Source organism: Cinclus cinclus, chromosome 22 (assembly GCF_963662255.1).
Source record: "Cinclus cinclus chromosome 22, bCinCin1.1, whole genome shotgun sequence".
In the NCBI taxonomy this organism is placed as follows: domain Eukaryota; kingdom Metazoa; phylum Chordata; class Aves; order Passeriformes; family Cinclidae; genus Cinclus; species Cinclus cinclus.
Window position 1 is genome coordinate 7,035,404 of NC_085067.1, and position 19,042 is coordinate 7,054,445.

Consider the following 19,042-nt stretch of genomic DNA (forward strand, 5'->3'; position numbering starts at 1 on the left):
CGCGGCCAATCGGCGCCGCCCCCCGCGGACTACATTTCCCGGCGTGCCCCGCGGGCCCGGCGCGCTGCGGGTGCGACGCGATGGCGGCGCCGGTGCAGGGGCACCGAGCGCGGTACAAGAGCCCGGGCGGGCCGTCCTGGAGGGAGACGTACCGCAGGGTGAGCGGGGCGGGGATGGGGCATATGGGTTCTCTCTTCCTTTGGACCTCGCTCGGCGCGGCCGCACTGGTCCCGTTGGGGCGGGTGAACCGCGCCCGGTCCGAAGCTCTCTCCTAATTTCATCCCGAATTCCCTCAGCGAGCACCCAGCGCTCCCGCCGGGAGCTGTCATCCATCTGCCCCGCAGCCCCTCCGGGACGTGGCCGGCCCTGTTCCGCCCCGCCGTCTCTCGTGTCTTACCCCCGGTGCCTCCCCCCATCCCGCTCTCCAGGTCCCCGGCTTTCCCCGGGTCCCCCCTCAGGGACTCCCGGTGTCGCAGCCCCTCCGCCGTGTCTCCCCCCTTGGCTCCCCCGGCTCCCCCTCCGTGCCCCGCCCGAGCCGGCGCTGACGGCCCCGGGCGCTCTCTCCTGTCCCCAGCGCTGCATGGAGAGGCTGAGAAGCAGCCGGGCCAAGCTGCTGGACCGGTACCGCCAGGCCGGGGACGGGGCGTGTGCGGCGGCTCCGGGCGCGCTGCTGGTGCAGGAGGTGATGGAGCAGGAATGGCAGGAGCTGCGGGACAGGCTGCCTGGCTTCCGCGGAGATCAGCCCATGGAGCAGGTCAGTGCTGGGTCCCCAGCATCAACACCAGCCGTGTGATACAGGAGTATCAAATGCAACTCCCTGCGGGTCTGACTTCAGCTTCTTACTGGAGCTGAAAAAACTCAGGGGCTTCAGGGTTTCCTAATTCTACAGCTCAGGCAGGGTGTTGAGCTGTGAAAGTGCCTTTGGGCATGAGTGGAGAAATTCCTTATTTCCTTCACAAACAGCCTGTGAGTCACAGCAGAGGGTTGGTTTCCTCATCTGTGCTTTTTATAGCTACTCTGTCACTTCCCTCTTCTGAGAATGCAAATGAAACCTAATGTCTTAAAAAGCAAGTTCTTGGACAGACTGTACTTGGATCTGTTCTGGTTGGCTCTGCGTGTGTGTTTACAGTACAGGTTGCTTCCTACGGTGCACGGGTTTGCAAACACAGGGATATATTAGACAGGACAACAAGAGTGAACTTATTTTGCTCAGTCAGGTGCTGGAAGTGAGAAAGTGGCTGGAATGGGAGGATTATTGAATGATTCACCTTTCAGATGCTGGAGGACCCTGATGAGCTGGCAATACTGGAAGAGATCCAACAAGAATTGATTTTGCAAGGTAAGATCTTTACACATCTTCTGACTCCTATTTGATGTGTAACATCCCTGATTTCCTAGTAATGCAGAACAGCTGAGGCTGCACCCCTTGGTTCTTGCAAACTATGTGATACAGGGGAAGAGCCTCCTTAGAAATCTTGGTGTTGAAGCTTTGAGGTATTGAGACTTCTTACAGTTTTAAGAGTTTAAATGACATTTTAAGGTCTGTGAGAGAGGCCAGAGAAACAAGACAGAGAAGTCTGGTAGCTTTAGTAACTTTTATAAATCAATTCAGAATGTTTCTAATGTGCTGATAGACCCATATGAGACCAGCTGAGCCATAGAAAAAACTAGATTAGCAGGAATGATTTCATCAACTGTAGAAATCTGACTCAAAGGAATAAAAGTTCTTAGAAGCTGCCCAGCAGCTTTGCCTGTGGTGCCCAGGCCAGCCCTGAGGGTGTTTTGCTGTGCTGTGTTGTTGCAGAGCAGTTGGTTATCGAGGAGTACGAACGGAGCCTGCGCTTTGATGAGGAATGTCTCAATGCCATGCTCGACGGCCTGGATGCCACTGACAGGGTCATCTGCCCAGTATGTAGAAAGTAAGAAAGCCCTTGGCAATGGAATCAGATTCCCCATTCTCCTGTAGCAGTCTGGGCTTAGAAACGTGCAGCGAGAGGCTGCTGTTCATTTCAACAAAAATGCCTGAGCAATGATCTGAATCTGTTGGGGTGGGTGGTTCTGGGTGTCATGATACTCATTGTTTCCTCTTCCCAGGAATAACCTGACTGTGAAGGCTCACTTGGTTTGTTGCCAGTGTGGATTGTACATCAGCACACAGGTAAGCTGCGCTCTGATGTGTTGTGTGGCATCTCTGCTGCTGCAGAGGCAGCTTTGAGTTACAAGACGGGAGCTTAGCTGACTTCCAATCAATTATTCTCAGGATATGACAGAAGGGAAGCTTCGGTCACTTCTGGAAAGCACCTTGACAGAGCACAGTCAGAGGTGCTTGCACAGCCCCGAGTTCACAGTCACCAGTGGCATGGAGGAGGAAGCCAGTCTGCTCATGAGCTGCCCGGTGAGTGTAAATGTCAGGTTCCTGGAAAGGATCCCTGCTTGGATCCAGGTCTCACTTACATGGGCAGAAACAAGTCTCTTGATCCCCGGGGTTTGTGTGGCTGTTTTTTTTCACAAAATTCATTGGAAATGGCTTTGCCTTTAACCACCAGTAACCATAAAAGAGAAGTTCCAAAGTGCACACCTTTAACTGCTGGATTAGGGAGTCTCTTGAAGACCTGTCAAATTTAGGGCTCCAACTTTAGCCAACAGCTTCCAAGTCTTGTGTGCACCATGTGTTCACATAAGTGGTTCATGAAGAAAAGTTTTAAAAATTACTTGTTTAAGCCTCCTCAAAAACTTCATCCAGCTGTCTCAGAGAACACACAGCAGCCCTTTGGCTCAAGCTAGAGCTGGTGCTTGCTTTGCTATGTAAAACTAGCGTTGGGGCAGAGCATTTCAAATAGAGACATGGAATTAAGTTGGAAAAGACCCCTAAGATCAAGTCCAGCCATTCCCCCAGCACTGCCGAGGCCACAACAAACCCATGTCCCCAAGTGCCACATCTACATGTCTTTTGAATCCCTCCAGGGATGGTGACTCCACCACTGCCCTGGGCCGCCTCTGTCAGTGCTCAACAACTCTTCTGTGCAATTTTTTTCCCAATCAATAGTTTTTCCTGTTCAAATAGTTTTGAACTTTATACATTAACACAGCTTCTCTGTTCAACTTTTTTATGAAGGTCTGTGACTCCTGGATGATTCTCCTCTAAGGTGATTCAGCTGCTGCTTTACTTCTGGAAGACTTCAATACTAAACTTCACCCAGAGCTGCTAGGACTCTTGTGTACATACTTCTAACTGCTGTGTCAAAAAGACACTTCAGAAGGCAGTAGTATTGCCTTGACCTGCACTTTTAATCACACAGGACATGTTTTGGAATAAATATATTTAGTTTATTTTGGCCTTGGTGTTGTCTTTAGTAGTACATCAGTGATCTCACAGCTCATGTTAGACTTCAGCTTTTTGAGTTTAAATGAACCTTAAATAAATAAACTAACTAGCTTAAACTTAAAACCTTCAACCAACAGTGGGAGGGAGACACCAGTTTAAGTAGAAGTGCTCAACCATCACTACCACAACCACTCTTTGAGCAGCTCTGGCACAGACAACCTCTGCCATCACTTTCATGGCAGCTCTGGTAGAGCAGGAACAAGAGAAACCACCCTTTTCAGTGATATGTTGAACAGTTTTTATTCTTCACATTCACTCTTAATGTACAAAAAAACCCCATACAGGGCAAGGCAATTCTGGCCTGTAGAGTGGGAGAACTTGATTTGGGCTGCACCATCACTACACATCCCCACACCCAAGTGAGATTCCTTGTTCTCCCATTCTCCACCTTCCAAGTTACTTACTCTCTGTATCCACTGTGAAGATATATTTGGATATTGCTGGATGAAGCAGCACTGTGGAATACCCACTCTTTAGGGTAAGTTTCCTAGCCTGACCTACTGACATTTGACAAAGCTTTTAAGGTCTTCAAGGAATTTGATGTACTCCTGGTGCTCCAGGGCAGTGCTGAGCTCTATTAACTCATCAGCAAAGGTGTTGTCCACTCCTCGGTCAGCCAGGAAATCCATCAAGTGATCATAGAGAGCCTGGAGCAAGAACAGAAAACTTCCTTAGTGGTACACACCTGGGTAGGGGCTGCATTAAATTGTCCCCTGGAAATGGGCAATTTCTCCCAGAAAAATCAGGGCCAGTTCCCACAGGAGGGCAGGCCTGGCCTTGGGTGCAGCGTTTGGACAGAAAGGGCCATGGAACACGTAATAAAAACCCAAACCCAACACAACAAACAAGCTGCACCCTGGAGATGTTCCCCAGACTGTGGCAGTCATCAGGGGAAGTCTGTCAAGGGTGACACAGGCCAAGCTCTGCCTCTACCCAGGGGTGAACCAATACTTTGGAAAGGTATCCGATGTACAAGTTTGTTTGAAAGGCTTAAATGTTACAGTTGTGAACTTTGCTTTTTCCTTTTCATACACATTTTTAATTAATGTCTTAAGACAGGGGAGAAAAAGAATAATCACTGTGAGATGGTCTGCAGCACACTGAGTAATTTTAACATGAATGTTTCTCAAGGGGATACACTCTAGGACTTCTACTTTCAGTTTTAAATGTATGACATTCTCAAACTAAAAATTGTAGCTTTTGAACTGGCATTGAAAACACAAGAGAAGAGCACAGATTCTTGTGGGTATTTTTAGTGTTACAACTGTAACAAACATAGAAAACCAGGACACAATGTATTTTATCAGACAACACACACACATATGCCTTTATCGATGCATGGTGTCTGATAAGCCACATTGTTGAACACACGGATCAAAAGATGTTTAACAAATGTCAAAGCATTTCCAGAGTGCTATTCCCTGCTGGGAAATCCACCTATAAAACCTGGAAATGAAGAAGCCCCACCTGTCTGTCCTGATTCCTGGTAATGCCACCAGCAGTGCATGACCCTGGGACCAGGAAACACCCTGGGTCTGCAGCAGAACCACCCATTCAGGGGCAGCCCCTGTCTCAGACATCCAGACAGGTTTAATTCCCAACCCAGGTGAGGTGAGCTGAGTGCCCTCTGAAGCCTTTAGCAGCACCTACCCAGTCAAGGGAATCCGTGTTGAGGGTGTAGTTGGTGTCCTTCCAGTCACCCTCTCCAGTGGGCTGGAAGCTGACCTCCTGAATTGTGAAAATATCACTTTCTTCCTCTCCTTCATGTCCAATCTTGAGACAGGAAAACAAATGCAAGACATGCAATTAGCTCCAATTAATGGGCATGCTCAGCCAGCTCATCCCCAGGCTGGGAATACCTCAAGAAAAGCCCCAAGGCCAGACAAGCTGTGCCTCTCCCCTCTCAACAGGTGCCTGCGAGGACAAGCACAGACATGCACAGAACACAGGAAATCCTCTAAGCTTGTGCTGCCAGAAGGGACCTGACGTGAATCAGCAGTCTGAATTTTACAAATATACGAAAATCTCTTCTGTGTGGGTCTAAATAGGTCTTCCCATGTTTGTCTCATCTTTGTCAGCCAGGACTGGCTGTTAAACATCTCCTAACATTTACAAAATGAACCATGAGTACCGGTGTGAGCAGAAGTTCTCAGTTTTATTTTCTCCCCTTGTTTTTTAAATCCCTGCTTCTCTACTGTAATTCAATCAACAGTCCAATAAGCAGCTGATCAGAAACACCAGGGCAGGATGTGAGGAATGCCATAAACATTTCCCCCCCCCATGGTTCTTGCAAAGACAAAGCCTTTTTTTTTGTGATTAAGAAAAATAAAGAAATAAGAGGACATTGGATGTTGTGCAGATTCAGAAAAGCAAGAGATTACAAAGAGCACTTAAATCCAACAGGGGCACAGTGATACTCACCTCATCTTCAGGGAAATGGCAGTCAAGTACAAGGGTCTGCTTTGTATCATCTTTTATTACTTCCACAACGAAGTTTGGAGTTGATGTAAGCTCAGGCTAAATAAGAGAACAGTTGCATCAGCACTGGAATCTGAACAGCAGCCAAAGCAATCACAGTACAGCCCAGCCAGCACTGGGTATTCCCTGACACCTTCCACTATCCCAGGTTGCTCCAAGCCCCATCCAACCAAATCTTGGGCACTTCCAGGGATGGGGCAGCCACAGCTTCCCTGTGCCAGGGCCTCCCCACCCTCACAGAGAACAATCTCCCTCAATACCCAATTTAGCCCCACTCCCTGTCAATCAAAAGCCATTCCCCCTTAACCTATCATTCCATTCCCTCGTACAAAGTTTCCCTCTCCCACTCTCCTGTAGACCCTTTTGGTACTGGAAGGCACTAGAAAGTCTCAGAATTCCTCTAATTTCTCCTCACAGAGCTCTCCCACCCTGCTCTGCCTTTCTGCAGCAGAGAAGAAAGTCAGGGAACAGGCAGTCCTGGAAAATCTGCATTTTGTGACTTAATGCTCCCAAATATCAACGGGGAGAAGAAGCCTCAACACTTGAAGGCAAGGCACCAACTTCCCTAAGGCAAGATTCCAACCTGCACCCGTGTCCCTAACATTAAATGCACACCAAGGCTAAGTTACCTCCTGCTCATCAGGTTTCTGCTGCTCCTGGGTGTCTTCTTCAGCTGAGGGTGGAATGCTGTTATTTATGTTGAATGTAACAGTTATCCTGCAGAAGAAACAGAAACAATTCTTCTGAACACACCCAAAAAATGCCCATCAGAATGTGTCTTTTAAGCCCTGGTTCAGAATTCACAGTGTGAACAAAACCAGGTACTGTAGTTAAAAGCCACACCTGAGAGAACCTGCTTCTTTTCCAAGCACTCTCACTTTTTAAAATTTTACTGAACTGTTATTTTTAAAACAGGAAGACCACGTGAAACTTGGAACAAAAAAAACTTTGTAACACAAAACACAGTAACAAACTGGTGTGAAAAAAAGTGCCTTTGGCCCGAAGTGGTGAAATAAAGACCTTTTGCACCAGGCAGTTTGAGGCATGAGCACATGGAGAAGCCTGGTCACTGTGCTCCACCTGCCCTCAGGGGTTGGGGACCCTTCCCGGACCCCACTTACTTTTCCCCCGCGATCTTCCGCACCAGCTTGGCCTCTGTGCCATGGACTTCCAGCTCCCACCCCCCGGACACCTTGGGCAGGGATTTGTGCTTCTGGATCTTCTTCTCCTCCTGGATCTCATCCGCCAGGAACTTCGCAAAGGCTTTGTCTCCTGGTGGGGAAAGAAAAAGGGGTTAGGGAAAGGGAATTAAGGAAATGGGGGGGCGGGGGGGTGAGTTCAGGGAAAGGGGTGTTGGAAAATGGGGGGTTAGGGAAAGGGGGTATTTGAGAAAGGAGGGTAAGGAAAGAGGGGAGTAAGAAAAAAAGGGGGTAAGAAAAGGGAGGGGTAAAGAAAAGGGGCGTGGGGTTAAGGGAAGGACGGGTAGGAAAAGGGGGTTTGGGGAAATGCGGGTTTGGAAAAAAGGGGGTTAGGGAAAGGGGAGATGTGAAAAGGAGGTTAGGGAAGGGGGAGTAGGGAAAGAGGAGGTAGAGAAGGGGGTGTAGAGAAAAAGGGGGCTAAGGCGATGACGGAATTTAGGGAAATAGGTGGTTTAGGGAAAAAGGGGATACGGGAAAGGTGGAAAAGCCAGTGGAGTGGCCTTAGGAAAAGACGGGGTAAGAGAGGAAAAGTCCCCGCTCCATCCCACGCGCTCCCCAGGATGGAGCGGGGGCGCAGCGCACGCGTCCGCCCCGCTCACCCTCGGTGTGCAGACCGCCGCAGCCGCAGGACACGCGGCCGGCCGAGCCCCGCCGCGGCCGCAGCAGCGCCGTCCGCCCCGCGCCGCCGCCCAGCTGCCACAGCGAGCGCGCCGGGCCCGGAGCGGCGGCGGGCGGGGGCAGCAGGGCCCGGGGCACCGCGGAGCTGAGCGGGCGGCGCGGCAAAGGGCGCAGCGCGGCGGCGGCGGCGGCGCGCAGGGAGCGGGCGAGCAGCATGGTGCGGCAGCGAGCGGCGGGACCGCACTGCCCGCCCCGGAACCGCGCTCCGCTTCCGGCCCCGGCGGGCTCCGCGCGGGAAGCGGGGCCGCGGGTTCGAGTCCCGGCCCCGGCAGGATGGAGCGTGCCAGTGCGCTGCCTGGCCCCTGGTTCTATTGAACGGACGCGGCACCGGTACAGGTCCCTTCCCGAGTGAAGGCTCGAAGAGAGCTTTAGGAATGTGAGAGAGGTGCACAGGTTTTATCCCAGACATCGTCCTGCTCAGTGCCAGTGTTCAGGACGGCACGGGGTGGTCTCCTCAGAAAAATAAAAAAACCGAATGTTTGGGTTTTTTTTTTTTTTTTTGCTCCTTGAGCGTATTTTAGAAGAAAGTCCGACTAAGGCAGCATTTCCTGGCACCAGGCCTTCCCTTTGTCACAAAGCTGGCAATAGTGCCTCTATTGAGGAGAAGCACAGCAGGCCCGTTTGCTGCTCACTGCAAGGCAGGAGCAGGACAGCATCCCTACCACCCCGGCAAATTGATACTACCCCAGCAAAGGACCGGAATTTTAACTCCCGACTCCCCACAGGCATCAGAACACTACACATGTAAATGGTGGAGTCCATTCTGCACAAGAATCACAGATTCACTGTGCTACCTTCATATCTTTAAGCCCAGACTGCTGACTATAAACACACTCCCTTGAGAACTCTAAACACCAGACTGGTGCTGGACTGTCCCATGCTTTGTTCTGTGCCTCACAAAACAACACGCAGGATTCAGATTTTCACCATCACTTCTTTATTCTGGAAAAAAACCCACATAAACCCAATCTAAATAAATACCCTTCCCCTTCCTTAAACACGCTTAAATTATCCTGCCTATAAAAAACATGGTTATGCATATATTTAAAAAAAAAAAAAAATAATGTAAGATTTCCAAGGCGAAGCTGATGCAGCTGGTCCCAAAGCTGGGGGTCAGTTTTTGGCCGTCCGGAGTTTCCTGCGGAAGTAGTCGGGCGCAGCCTCGTGCAGCCACTCCGCATCCACCACGCACAGGTCACGCATGTAGCACTTGTTGGTGCGCAGCAGCCCGTTGTACACCACGCAGGCTGGCTTGCAGTGGAACAGCACCGAGGAGGGGTGGATGGCCACCAGCTGGTGCGAGTCCACGGTGCCGTAGGAGCCGTCGGGCCGCAGCTCGGCCGCGTTCATGAACAGGCCGTGGGCCAGGCAGCGCCGCACGCTCCCGCTGTCCCCGCGGCACGACTCCAGCGGCATCGACAGCTGGGAGACGCGGGAGTGAGCAAGAGCAACCCGCGCCCTCGTGGGGAAATGGTTTCACTGGGCTCTCCTCAGAAATCCTGGGGGATTTTCCTGTGTCAGAACGCTGGGGGACTACTGGGAATTCAGCTCGGGTGGATGCTAGGCTAACCCAGACTAAGAGCCAACATAATGGATCACCACTCTCCTTCTGGAAGTGAGTTTAAGGCCAACCAGCATTCACAAATGAGACCCCAGAGGGTGACTTCCATGTCACTACAGACTGCCAGGGCTTCAGTGGCAGCTCCCAAGCTGTGCCCAGCAGGAACGGTGCTAAGGAGAAGCTGCTGCCACACTGAATGCCTGCCTCAGTGAAGAAGCCAGCCAGCACCGAGGCTGACGGCACTCCGTGGCACACACGGCACAGTCCCGCCTGCATTAGAGCAGGAAAAACCCTTAGGACAACTTGTCCTTTCCTTGAGAAATCTTCCCAGAGGTTCCCATTTCTCCTTGATCCACTAAGCCCTGCGGCTTTAAGATTTTGGGATGCAACTGAACAGTCAGGAGCTCAAGCCTACTATTTACAGGAGACTAAAAACAACCCCACATTTTCTCACTCCTGGGACTTGGTGCACAGTAACATCAGTTTGGGGCAAACAGGAAAATACCATCAGGTGAAACAGAGAAATAAAATATGGAAGCAACTTACCTTCACACAAATGTCCCTGAGCTGAGCTCTGACTTCTGCCATCAGCTTCATGTTCCTGCCGTTGATAAAGTTCTCTCTGCACCATCCCTGCAGCAGAGACACCAGGAATTAGAAGGGGATATTTCTTCACCAGAGGAGCATGACAGCCTTTGGATACCATGAGAAGCAGAATCCCCCTACAATCTGCCTCAGAGAAAAGGTGCTGACCCCTTTCCTGGTCATATTTCTACCCTTCTTTACTCCCCTGTGTCTAGACTCCCTCCCTCCCACAGTGCTCAGAAACAGCATGTGGTGGTTCTTTTCCCACTCAGAACTGCTCTGCAAGGCCACCAAGAGCTGCAGAACAGCACTTGCTATCCCACAGGTGGTGAAAACAAACCAGGTAAGAATGACAGGTGCTGCAAGGAATGGGGTGCGTGAGTCCACAGATCCACAAATCAGTATGAGGGGTTCATAGGATAGAATAAATCCAGATCTGCTTTTAAATATGCTCACTGTTTTACCCATTAATCCAGTCACAGAGCATGTCCAGTTATTTATCATCAAGTCTCAACATTCTTCCACTCCCTTCTGTTTCCAGCTGGAACCAGGGAAGGAAGAGCCCTGGCTGTGATTACAGAGCTGGCCCCACAAAGCTTTGCCAGAGCATTCTGTAGGAACCTTTGTTACTGAACTTCCTCCAATTCCCCAGCTGTAATGGATGGGCCCTCTTCTCCCTCCCTGCTTTAGAGGATACCTGTGGCACCAGCCATGGAAGATACAGATGTCACTCTGCTCTCTGCTAAAAACTCCTCACCCCATGAGCTCAGACAGCACTGGCAGCCTCAGATCATCCCACCTTGTGCCCACTGACGTTCTTGTAGGCCCTGTACACGTTGAGCAGGGTCAGGTGATCCCCCTCACTGGAGATGAATTTCTTCCTGACAGCTTGTACCTCATCACGCTGGCCAGGGGGGTTGTGGAGGACACTGTCCACTGATAACAGTGACACGATGGTCAGGATCTCCTCTGCACAGTGGAACTTGGGGGACAGAAGGATGGCCTGCACAGACACAACAAAACTCATCTTTGGTCAACCAAATCCACTACAGCTGGGGAGATCTTTCTGCTCCCTGGCAGCCCAGGAACCTGACCAAACATTGCTTAAGACAATCTCATAAACATCTGGGCCTAGGAACGGCTGTAAATCCTCTGATGGGCTCACCAAGTACCTTTAAGAGCAACTGCCAGGTTCCTTCCTGAGACTAACTACTGCATAACCAGTACAAACACAGTGATTGAAACAACTACAGCAACAGACATTTCATGGACCTGCTAAAAGATCCTAAAAATTGCAAGCACATTTGCCTTGTTCACTTTCAGAGGTGCCAGAGGAACAAAACTGTCATTTAAAAAACTTCCCTGAATTTAACAACAAATGACAAGCAGTCCAGCAAAAGGACTGACAATTATGTACATCAATGCACAGCAAATATACCAGTACTGCTGCAAACACCCCAAATTTCACACCTTGTTTAAGGAGTTTGAAAGAGAAATATCAATGGTACAAAGATGAGTACATGAGATTTAAAAAGTTAATTTTTCTGCAGTTTTTACCTTGGAGAACTTTGGGTCCAGTGGAAACGCTGCCATTTTCTTTCCCAGGGGGGTCAGGACAAGCTGACCTTCCTTTTGGGTCACAGCTCCCAGCAGGTCCAGCTGATCAACTGCTGCTTGAATAGCATCTGCCAAAACAAAGACATTGGGCTGTGAAGCCTCCTGCCTCCCACTGAGGGATGTGAAGGAGCCCCTGGTTCCATCACTGCTTCCCTCCCCTGGCCAGAGGGACAAGTACTTTCCATTCAGAGAAATCAGGGTCCCAAAATGTGGTTTATCCTCCTCTGTCCAGGAGAACAAGCACCTTTCCCCATTTCCTCCAGCTTCCCTTGGCAGTCAGGGCACACCTTCATGCTGTGTTATTATGACACTTTATGACCCAAGACAGCTCCCTGCTCTTTTTTCCCAAGGCTGCCTTTGTAGCCACTTACCAGGAGATGGTTTGGACATGAAGTCAAAGGTGAGCACATTGGGAATTTTCAGGGCCAAGAGCTGAAGCACCACACTGGCCAGGTTACACCTGCATAGGCAGAAAAAACAACTGAGATAGTCCTTTGTTTTTTTTCCATAGAAGCTGAGATGGAGTCTCAGACCTGTGCTGCAGCTTGACAGAAACTGGTCTGATGCTACTGGTGAATTGTTACTTCCTAAACCAGGAAGAGGCAAGTCCAAGATCTGGAGGACAGTCAAAACTATTGCCTTATGTGTTTGGAGACTCAGTGCCCAACTGCCCACCCTGAACAAACATTTCCCAGTTTTTCTGTTCAGTCCCCACAGATCCATTTTTTTCAAGTCACTCCATCAGCCCTTAGATCCAGTTTTGCTGCTCAGTTCTTCCCACAACTCCAGTTGTAAAAGAGGTGTGGCAAGGAGTGTGATGGCTCTGTCCTCACCTCTGTATCTCAGGTGTTGTCATTTCATCAAACTTCTCAAAGTCCTCCTCTGTGTAGAGCCGGTAGCAGATCCCACTCTCCTGTCTCCCTGCTCTCCCCGTGCGCTGCCAAGCCTGAGCCTTGGACACCTGCTGCACTGCCAGCACTTCCAGGCCAGTTTCTGGGCATGGAAAAGCATCACCTGAGTCAGTGCCTGTGTAAGGCACAGCTTTGGAAAACACAGGGGATTAACAGTAAGAATTCCCAGGGTTTGCCATTCAAATATGGCTCAGAGCTCACTTGAAGCACCGTGAAACACAGTGAACTACTCCATGCTGTGTCCATGAAGAGATGATTCGCATTTGACAGATTTCTAACCCCTCATGGCTGATACTCAAAAGAACCCACAAAAACACCACCAAACCCCAGACCCCAAACTGGGACGTTAATTTAAACAGCACAGAGGGTGCTTGAAATCCTCCTTCAGTGGGGCTTATGGCCTCCAGTAACATTTACAAACCCAAATCCAATTTTGGCCCTGTTGCCTCTCAGAATTCCTCACCAGGGCTGTACTTCTTGGCTTTGACCATGCCTGTGTCCACAACGAATTTTATCCCTGCAATGGTGATGGAGGTTTCTGCGATGTTGGTGGAGAGGATCACTTTGCGACAGCCCTGGGAGGAAGGACAAACCAAACCCAGGCCAAGGCCATCTTAGAGCTGCACCCTTCTTCAACACAGAAATTCTGCTGCTTTTGGCCAGTGTGGGCCAAGCCCTGCCCCACACTGTGAGCACAAATTGTGCTTGCTGTGCCAGATCTCAGAAACTAAGGTGATTTCCAGTTTCTAATCGGCTTCTAAAACACGTGCCTGCATTTGCAAGGAAATACAGCACCAGAACAGCTGTTCTCAATACATCTTTCAACAATTTTGGTTTCATTTCTGGCACAACATTTGTGTTCTTATTTATCTGCTGAGTAGGTACAATAGTGCCTGAAGCAGCACAAATTCCTTTTCCTGACAAACATTCTTAAGTTTTCAGCTTTCTCAGTATTTCCCCCACTAGCTACTGTAGATTTATTGTGATATGGACAAAAAAATCCTATAAAATGGGGGAGATTTATATTCCTATGAGCTTTTCACTCCCTCTAATCCTTCCTTCTTTTTATGATTACTGGATGCATCTGTTAAAATCATCACAGTTGCAGTGTCTTGTATCACACTGGTGTAAAGCCAATGGAGACTATTGCTTACTATCAGTACAGACTGCTTTAGCCCCTTAAAGTCCACCTGTTTTTTCCAAAAACTCATGGAAGCAAACAAGTAACAGGTGCTGCTCACCCATCCCATCCCCTCACCTCAGGGCTGGGTTTAAAGGCACGGAGCTGCTGGGAATGGGGCAGAGAAGCATAAAGGGGCAGCACTGTCATCCGTGGGCAGCCCTCAGGAAGATGCTGGGCAATGTCTCGACAGGTTTTGGTCATTGCTTCAATTTCTTCCTGACCAGTCAGGAATACCAGTATGTCCTGGCACGCAGGGGTTTCCTACAGCCAAAGGAAAAAGCAAGTTAGGAGGGTTTGGATAGAAAAGGAAAACCGAGATGGTAATGAGATGTGGTTCTGGCAGCAAGTCACTGAAGCAGGCTAAGAAGAAAGAAAAGACACACGTGGTGCAAGGTATGCAACAGTCAGAATTCCCAATGGATTCAACAGAGGCAAAGAGTAAATCATATTTTGAGGGATTGAGTGTTAAAAGGATGGAGGAATTGCTGTGTCCTCAAATAACTGCCTGGGTCAGGCAGAGAGAGCCAGCAAGCAACCAGGTACAGAGAACTCAAGTGAGGGGGACATTCAGACTTTAGGCATGAGTTGACTTTATAGAGCTTTGCTTAGCAGTTTCTTTTCAGCTCCAGCCTGGACATAGAGGTCCCAAATCCCAACAGCAGCAGCAACTTCAAAGCACTAAATGCAGTTTAATGGAACAACACAACAATTCAGGTGTTTGGCAGTCAAACATCCTGGCACAAAATGTCCTGGCCCCAGAGGGACACAAACCCAGATACCTGGTGGATTTGGAAGATGGACACCAGTGCTGCCTGCTGGTAGTCACTCTGCCTCTCCTTGGTGTAAAAGATCTCAATGGGATGCTGCCGGCCTTCCAGATAGATGACAGGAGCTCCACTGAAGTACTGGGAGAACAGGTCAACATCCATCGTGGCTGACATGATGATCACCTTCAGGGGGAGCACAGCACGGGTCAGCACTGCAGCTTCCACCCAGCTGGACACCAATGATTCAGGACCAGCCAAAAGTCAGCTTCTGGATCCTGAGAACCATGCTCAGAACAGCTCACAGGCTTTGGGACAGAAGAGAGTGATTTCCCCTCGTGAAAGCCATCAGCTTTTCAACACAAGCAGAAAACATTGGTGGGATAGAATGAACTGGTGTGTGGAATGAGACCACGCAAGGCCCCTCCAGCAAAGCCAATGTGCTTTCACACAAATTCCTGACATGTCTACCCATCCCATGTGCAGTGCCCTACCTGGGAATGAGAATATCTCACAGCTGTCCCATCAGCCAGAGCTCTGCATCTGATGTGATCTCAGCAGCAGTGCCAAAACCTCCCCATCACTGTCTAGTCTAGAGCTCACACCCAAGGGGCTTTTGTGGAAAAAAGGTATCATGGTGGTGACCAGACACCTTGTTCAGAGCTGTCATATCAGGCCCACACATCGTAAGTCAGACTATTCCGACCCTTGACTATTCAGATCTATGGTGACTTTCTAGGAACAGAAAAAATGGTCAAGGCTGAAATTCCAAACACTCTGGAAGGCCCCAGGAGATGCTCAGAGCCCTCAGAGCCCAGCCCCACCCTGCCCTTCGCTGCCATCCCAGATGAACACACTTTCAGTGGCCGCAGGCCCCGCTCCTTTCGCCTCTTTTGTGCGGCTTTGACCACTCCAAAGAGCACATCCGTGTGGATTGTCCTCTCGTGGGCCTCGTCCAGGATGACCACGCTGTACTTGTGCAGCAGAGGGTCCCCGATGGCCTCTCGGAGCAGCATCCCATCCGTCAGGAACCGGATCCTGGTCTCGGCACACGAACAATCGTCGAAGCGCACGGTGTAGCCAACCTGGGGAAGGGATCACAGGGGGATCACAGGGAGCAAGGGTACAAAGACTGCCATTCCTCACTGCCATCATGCCACAAGGAAGGACTATAAAGCCTCTGGTCACTGCACTGGACAGAGCCAACCAGCAGGGCATGAAGGCCCTGGAAAGCAGAGCAGTTTATCTGCTGGTCTGTGAGCAGTTCATCTTCCAAATCTACCAAGCCACCCAAATGATACTCCCAACATCCCTAGCCAGCTTCTTCCTAACTAGAAGTTCATCAAATGCCCCGCAAGTTTCCCTTCCTTCCTCTCCCTGCTGGAAATGATTCCACTCTTTACAAGGATTTTACGCAGGAAAAGTCTTTCTCCTCTGTTTTTTTTCCCCCAGACCTGCACAAATTCAGCACTCTGCTCTCCTTGACAGTGACTTCCAATACAGGGAGCAATTGAAGAAAGCACAATTTTTTTTTTCTTATTCATGAATCAGTATTTTTTTCCAGTGGAACAACTCAGACAATAATCAAGAACTACAATACCAGAGACAACCCGTGCCTACCCTGTAATGGGGCAGGTAAAGAGCCATTTTTCTCCATTCACAGAATCATAGAATATCCTGAGCTGGAAGGAACACACAGGGATCATCCAGTTCAGCCCCTGGCCCTGCACAGACCCCCCCAACAATCCCACCCTGAGCATCTCTGGAGCGGCGTCCAAACGCTCCTGGAGCTCTGGCAGCCTCGGGGCCGTGCCCATTCCCCGGGGAGCCTGAGAAGTGCCCAGCACCCTCTGGCTGAGGGAAGAACCTTTTCCTGATATCCAACCTAAACCTCCCCTGACACAGCTCCAGCCGTTCCCTCAGGTCCTGTTCCTGGTTACAGAGAGCAGAAATTGGAGCTGCCCCTCAGGAGGAAGCTGCAGACCTTGGTGAGGCTGGACCAAATTCTCCATTTCTTCAGCTGAACAAACCAAGTGATCTCAGCCATTCCTATTATGTGGCCCCTCCTGACCCTTCACCATCTTCGTGTTGCTCCTTTGAGCACTCTCTTACATCCTTGTTATATTGCAGCACCCAAAACTAATAATGAAATTAAGACTGTGGCTGGTTATTACCCAAGCCACTGAACCCAGACAGGCCCCATCCCCACTGCAGCACTAAACCAAAATTAATCTGTACATGAACCTACCAGCCTCCCCAGCTCTGTCCTCCTCTCCTCAGCGACTCTGGCAGCCAGGGTGACAGCTGCCACCCTGCGGGGCTGGGTCACAGCAATCACACCAGGGTGGCCAATCCCGACTTCGTACAGGTACTGAGGGAGCTGAGTGGTCTTCCCTGAGCCTGTTTCTCCTAAGGAATATTGTGAAAAACGAGGTTGACTTTCCTGGTAAATTTTAAAAGGTTTAATAAAAGACAGTAAGAGACAATAAAGAAAAAGGTTATATGGACAGATGCTCGGCCTTCAGCCAAGAGCACACATTAACTCAGAAAATACTTCATTAAGTGCATCAACATGTTGTATATTCATAGACCTTCGTGCATTATTCAAAATCATCCTTCCCCAACCTGTAAATCAACCTTATTTTTTTTTTTACATCTCCCTGTGGCTCCATCCTGTCGATATTCCCCGATAACAGAAGATCAAAAAATTCCTTCCCTGGGGTTCTTGGTGTCCGATAATCCAAGAATGTTAAGAATTTCCTGATTATCTTTTTCACCATTCTCTGAGTTAGTTACATGAACAAAAGCTTTTTACATCACTGTGTTAGAGTCCAAGAAAAATATATATTTATCTCACTACTATTTCTAAGTTTTGTTAATAGCAGAACTAAAAGAAACTATATTCATACGGCAAAGTTTTCCAACGTTCTACATATAGCATTCATTTTAATATCTGCAAAAAGCCAATAATGTAATAGAATATAACGAGTATCAAGGGAATAAGGTTTCCCCACACACACTTTTATAGCATTGTCAAACTCGGTTTTTTACGTTAGCTTTTGGCCCTATCTGAGGATGGGGAAGTTGAAGACAGGGAGAGAAAGTCCCACCACAAAGCAGTGGCAGGTCAGCAATGCCACCCAACTCCCTCTTGCTGCTGGGCTGCTCCTCTGCAGAGCTCCCTCCACCCAGAGCCACACTCTGCTTTAGAAACTCCAGCCTCTCTGGAGGTGAAGTGTCTGTGCTGTGACACTAACAGGAGTGACATGCAAAGCATTTTGCATTTAACTACAATAAATACTGAGTCTTTAGAACACCAGGTGGGAAGTTGTGTATCTTCAGCTCCTGCAAGTCTGACAAAAAGCTTTTTAGTTTGCAGTCACACAAAGCATAATAAAATCAGTGAAGAACTCTGAAAATGTAAGTGAGGAGAGTCGTCAGAAGAGGAGAGTTTTGCCATCTGGCTTTGACCGAACTCCAGGCAGACAGCGGACGGAGAGGGAAATGCTTTTGTCTTTTCCATAAAAACAAAGTTCCCAGCTGCCAAAGCACAAAAGTCATTATACTCCTCGTTCACCACACTTCAGATTTACACCCAACCCGCGTCTGGGCAGCTTTTCCCAGCCCAGGCCACTCGGTGGGACACGGCCCGGCACTCACCGATGAGGACGGCGGTGTCGAGGCGGCGGAGCCGGGCCAGCAGCGGCCCGCGGGCTCCGTAGATGGGCAGGGAGCGGCGCTGCACGTGTGCGGGCGGCGCGGAGCTCTGGGGCTGCGTGCCGGGGGTCGCCGCCTTGAACCGCTTGGCCGGAGGCCCCTCGCTGTCCCGAGCCATCGCCAGTCGCCGTTCGCTCCGCTCCCGTCCCGTCGGCCGCTCCCTGGCGCCGCGATGACGTCATCGCGCGACGCCGCGCGGAGCACCCTGGGAGTTGTAGTCCCGACGCCACCGCCATTTGCAGCGATCCCGGCTCCGAGAGCCCCTCGGAGAAATGACGGACCCCAAACGGCAGTAAAATGCAGGCAAGGAGGGCAGAGAGCCTGCTGCAGGCAGGGTCGGGACATGTGCCATTCAGGACTTGTTCCGCTAACAAGCTAGGGAGGGGTTCTCAAACACTGAACTAAAAAAAAATCAAAAACAAAACCCCACAAAACTAAAGTTTTGATCTAATTCCTGCTTCAGAACCTATGCTCAATCTAACACTGTCCAAAACACTTTCGTTCTTGCTCTCTAGGAGCGCTAAAAGTCTGTTCTAGAAACAAAACTGTCCCCCCCCAAAAAAACAGACCAAAAAACCTGTAAACCCCCCACCCTGTCCCCCCCCCCCCCCAAGCTGCCATTAAGTTTTTATAACCTTTAACAGATAAAAATGCAGATACAAGTTACTTCACACATTTTATCAGAATCCTAACACACTGCTTGTGGACAAAACATTCCTCCTGAGATTCCCCCCCCCACCCCCCCATTTCTCCTGGACTATAAATTTTAAAAATTAAAACCCGTAGCCAGTTTTAAAGAACAAAATCTGAGACTAAATGAGATAATCACATGTCATGGCTAAGCCCATCCTCTAAACTGCAGAATGAAAATGCAGCTTGAACTCCTTTTATCTACTGTGATATAATCAATAAAACCCTACCCAATACTTTCTATGGCAATTTAAGAACAACTATGATGAGCTGA

The 19,042-nt window shown here is 49.6% G+C and overlaps 3 protein-coding genes across 3 annotated transcripts; 1 reads left to right on the plus strand and 2 right to left on the minus strand.

Annotated features, from left to right (window-relative positions):
- The first annotated feature begins 80 nt into the window (after nucleotides 1–80).
- Nucleotides 81–3,287, plus strand: RPAIN (RPA interacting protein). Its single transcript, XM_062507145.1, has 7 exons — nucleotides 81–158; nucleotides 575–754; nucleotides 1,276–1,339; nucleotides 1,805–1,919; nucleotides 2,095–2,158; nucleotides 2,261–2,395; nucleotides 3,116–3,287. Exons 1-7 carry the CDS (start codon nucleotides 81–83, stop codon nucleotides 3,143–3,145), a joined length of 666 nt encoding a protein of 221 aa, XP_062363129.1. The 3' UTR covers nucleotides 3,146–3,287.
- Nucleotides 3,288–3,490: 203 nt separating this feature from the next.
- C1QBP (complement C1q binding protein) lies at nucleotides 3,491–7,896 on the minus strand. Its single transcript, XM_062506872.1, has 6 exons — nucleotides 7,662–7,896; nucleotides 6,985–7,135; nucleotides 6,493–6,580; nucleotides 5,807–5,902; nucleotides 5,036–5,158; nucleotides 3,491–4,032 (listed from the first exon to the last, which is right to left on the minus strand). The coding sequence occupies exons 1-6, from the start codon at nucleotides 7,894–7,896 to the stop codon at nucleotides 3,883–3,885; spliced, it is 843 nt and encodes a 280-aa protein (XP_062362856.1). The 3' UTR covers nucleotides 3,491–3,882.
- A 407-nt stretch (nucleotides 7,897–8,303) lies between these two features.
- DHX33 (DEAH-box helicase 33) lies at nucleotides 8,304–18,673 on the minus strand. The gene is given in 13 exon segments (XM_062506871.1): nucleotides 8,304–9,162; nucleotides 9,848–9,934; nucleotides 10,686–10,889; nucleotides 11,444–11,571; nucleotides 11,875–11,963; nucleotides 12,337–12,496; nucleotides 12,878–12,989; nucleotides 13,673–13,858; nucleotides 14,377–14,547; nucleotides 15,219–15,446; nucleotides 16,610–16,770; nucleotides 18,022–18,230; nucleotides 18,232–18,673. Coding segments are annotated over 13 exon segments (2,127 nt in total). The 5' UTR covers nucleotides 18,315–18,673; the 3' UTR covers nucleotides 8,304–8,853.
- Between the last annotated feature and the right edge of the window lie 369 nt (nucleotides 18,674–19,042).

Excerpts from the sequence above, each read along its gene's own strand:
- RPAIN (XM_062507145.1), top strand. The coding sequence starts at position 81 with ATGGCGGCGCCGGTGCAGGGGCACCGAGCGCGGTACAAGAGCCCGGGC. Across the intron at positions 1,920-2,094 it reads ATCTGCCCAGTATGTAGAAA|GAATAACCTGACTGTGAAGG; the intron begins GTAAGAAAGCCC and ends TCCTCTTCCCAG. Across the intron at positions 2,396-3,115 it reads GTCTGCTCATGAGCTGCCCG|GTCTGTGACTCCTGGATGAT; the intron begins GTGAGTGTAAAT and ends TTTTTTATGAAG.
- C1QBP (XM_062506872.1), bottom strand. The coding sequence starts at position 7,896 with ATGCTGCTCGCCCGCTCCCTGCGCGCCGCCGCCGCCGCCGCGCTGCGC. Across the intron at positions 7,136-7,661 it reads CGGCGGTCTGCACACCGAGG|GAGACAAAGCCTTTGCGAAG; the intron begins GTGAGCGGGGCG and ends TTTCCCCACCAG. Across the intron at positions 5,903-6,492 it reads AGAAACCTGATGAGCAGGAG|CCTGAGCTTACATCAACTCC; the intron begins GTAACTTAGCCT and ends TCTCTTATTTAG.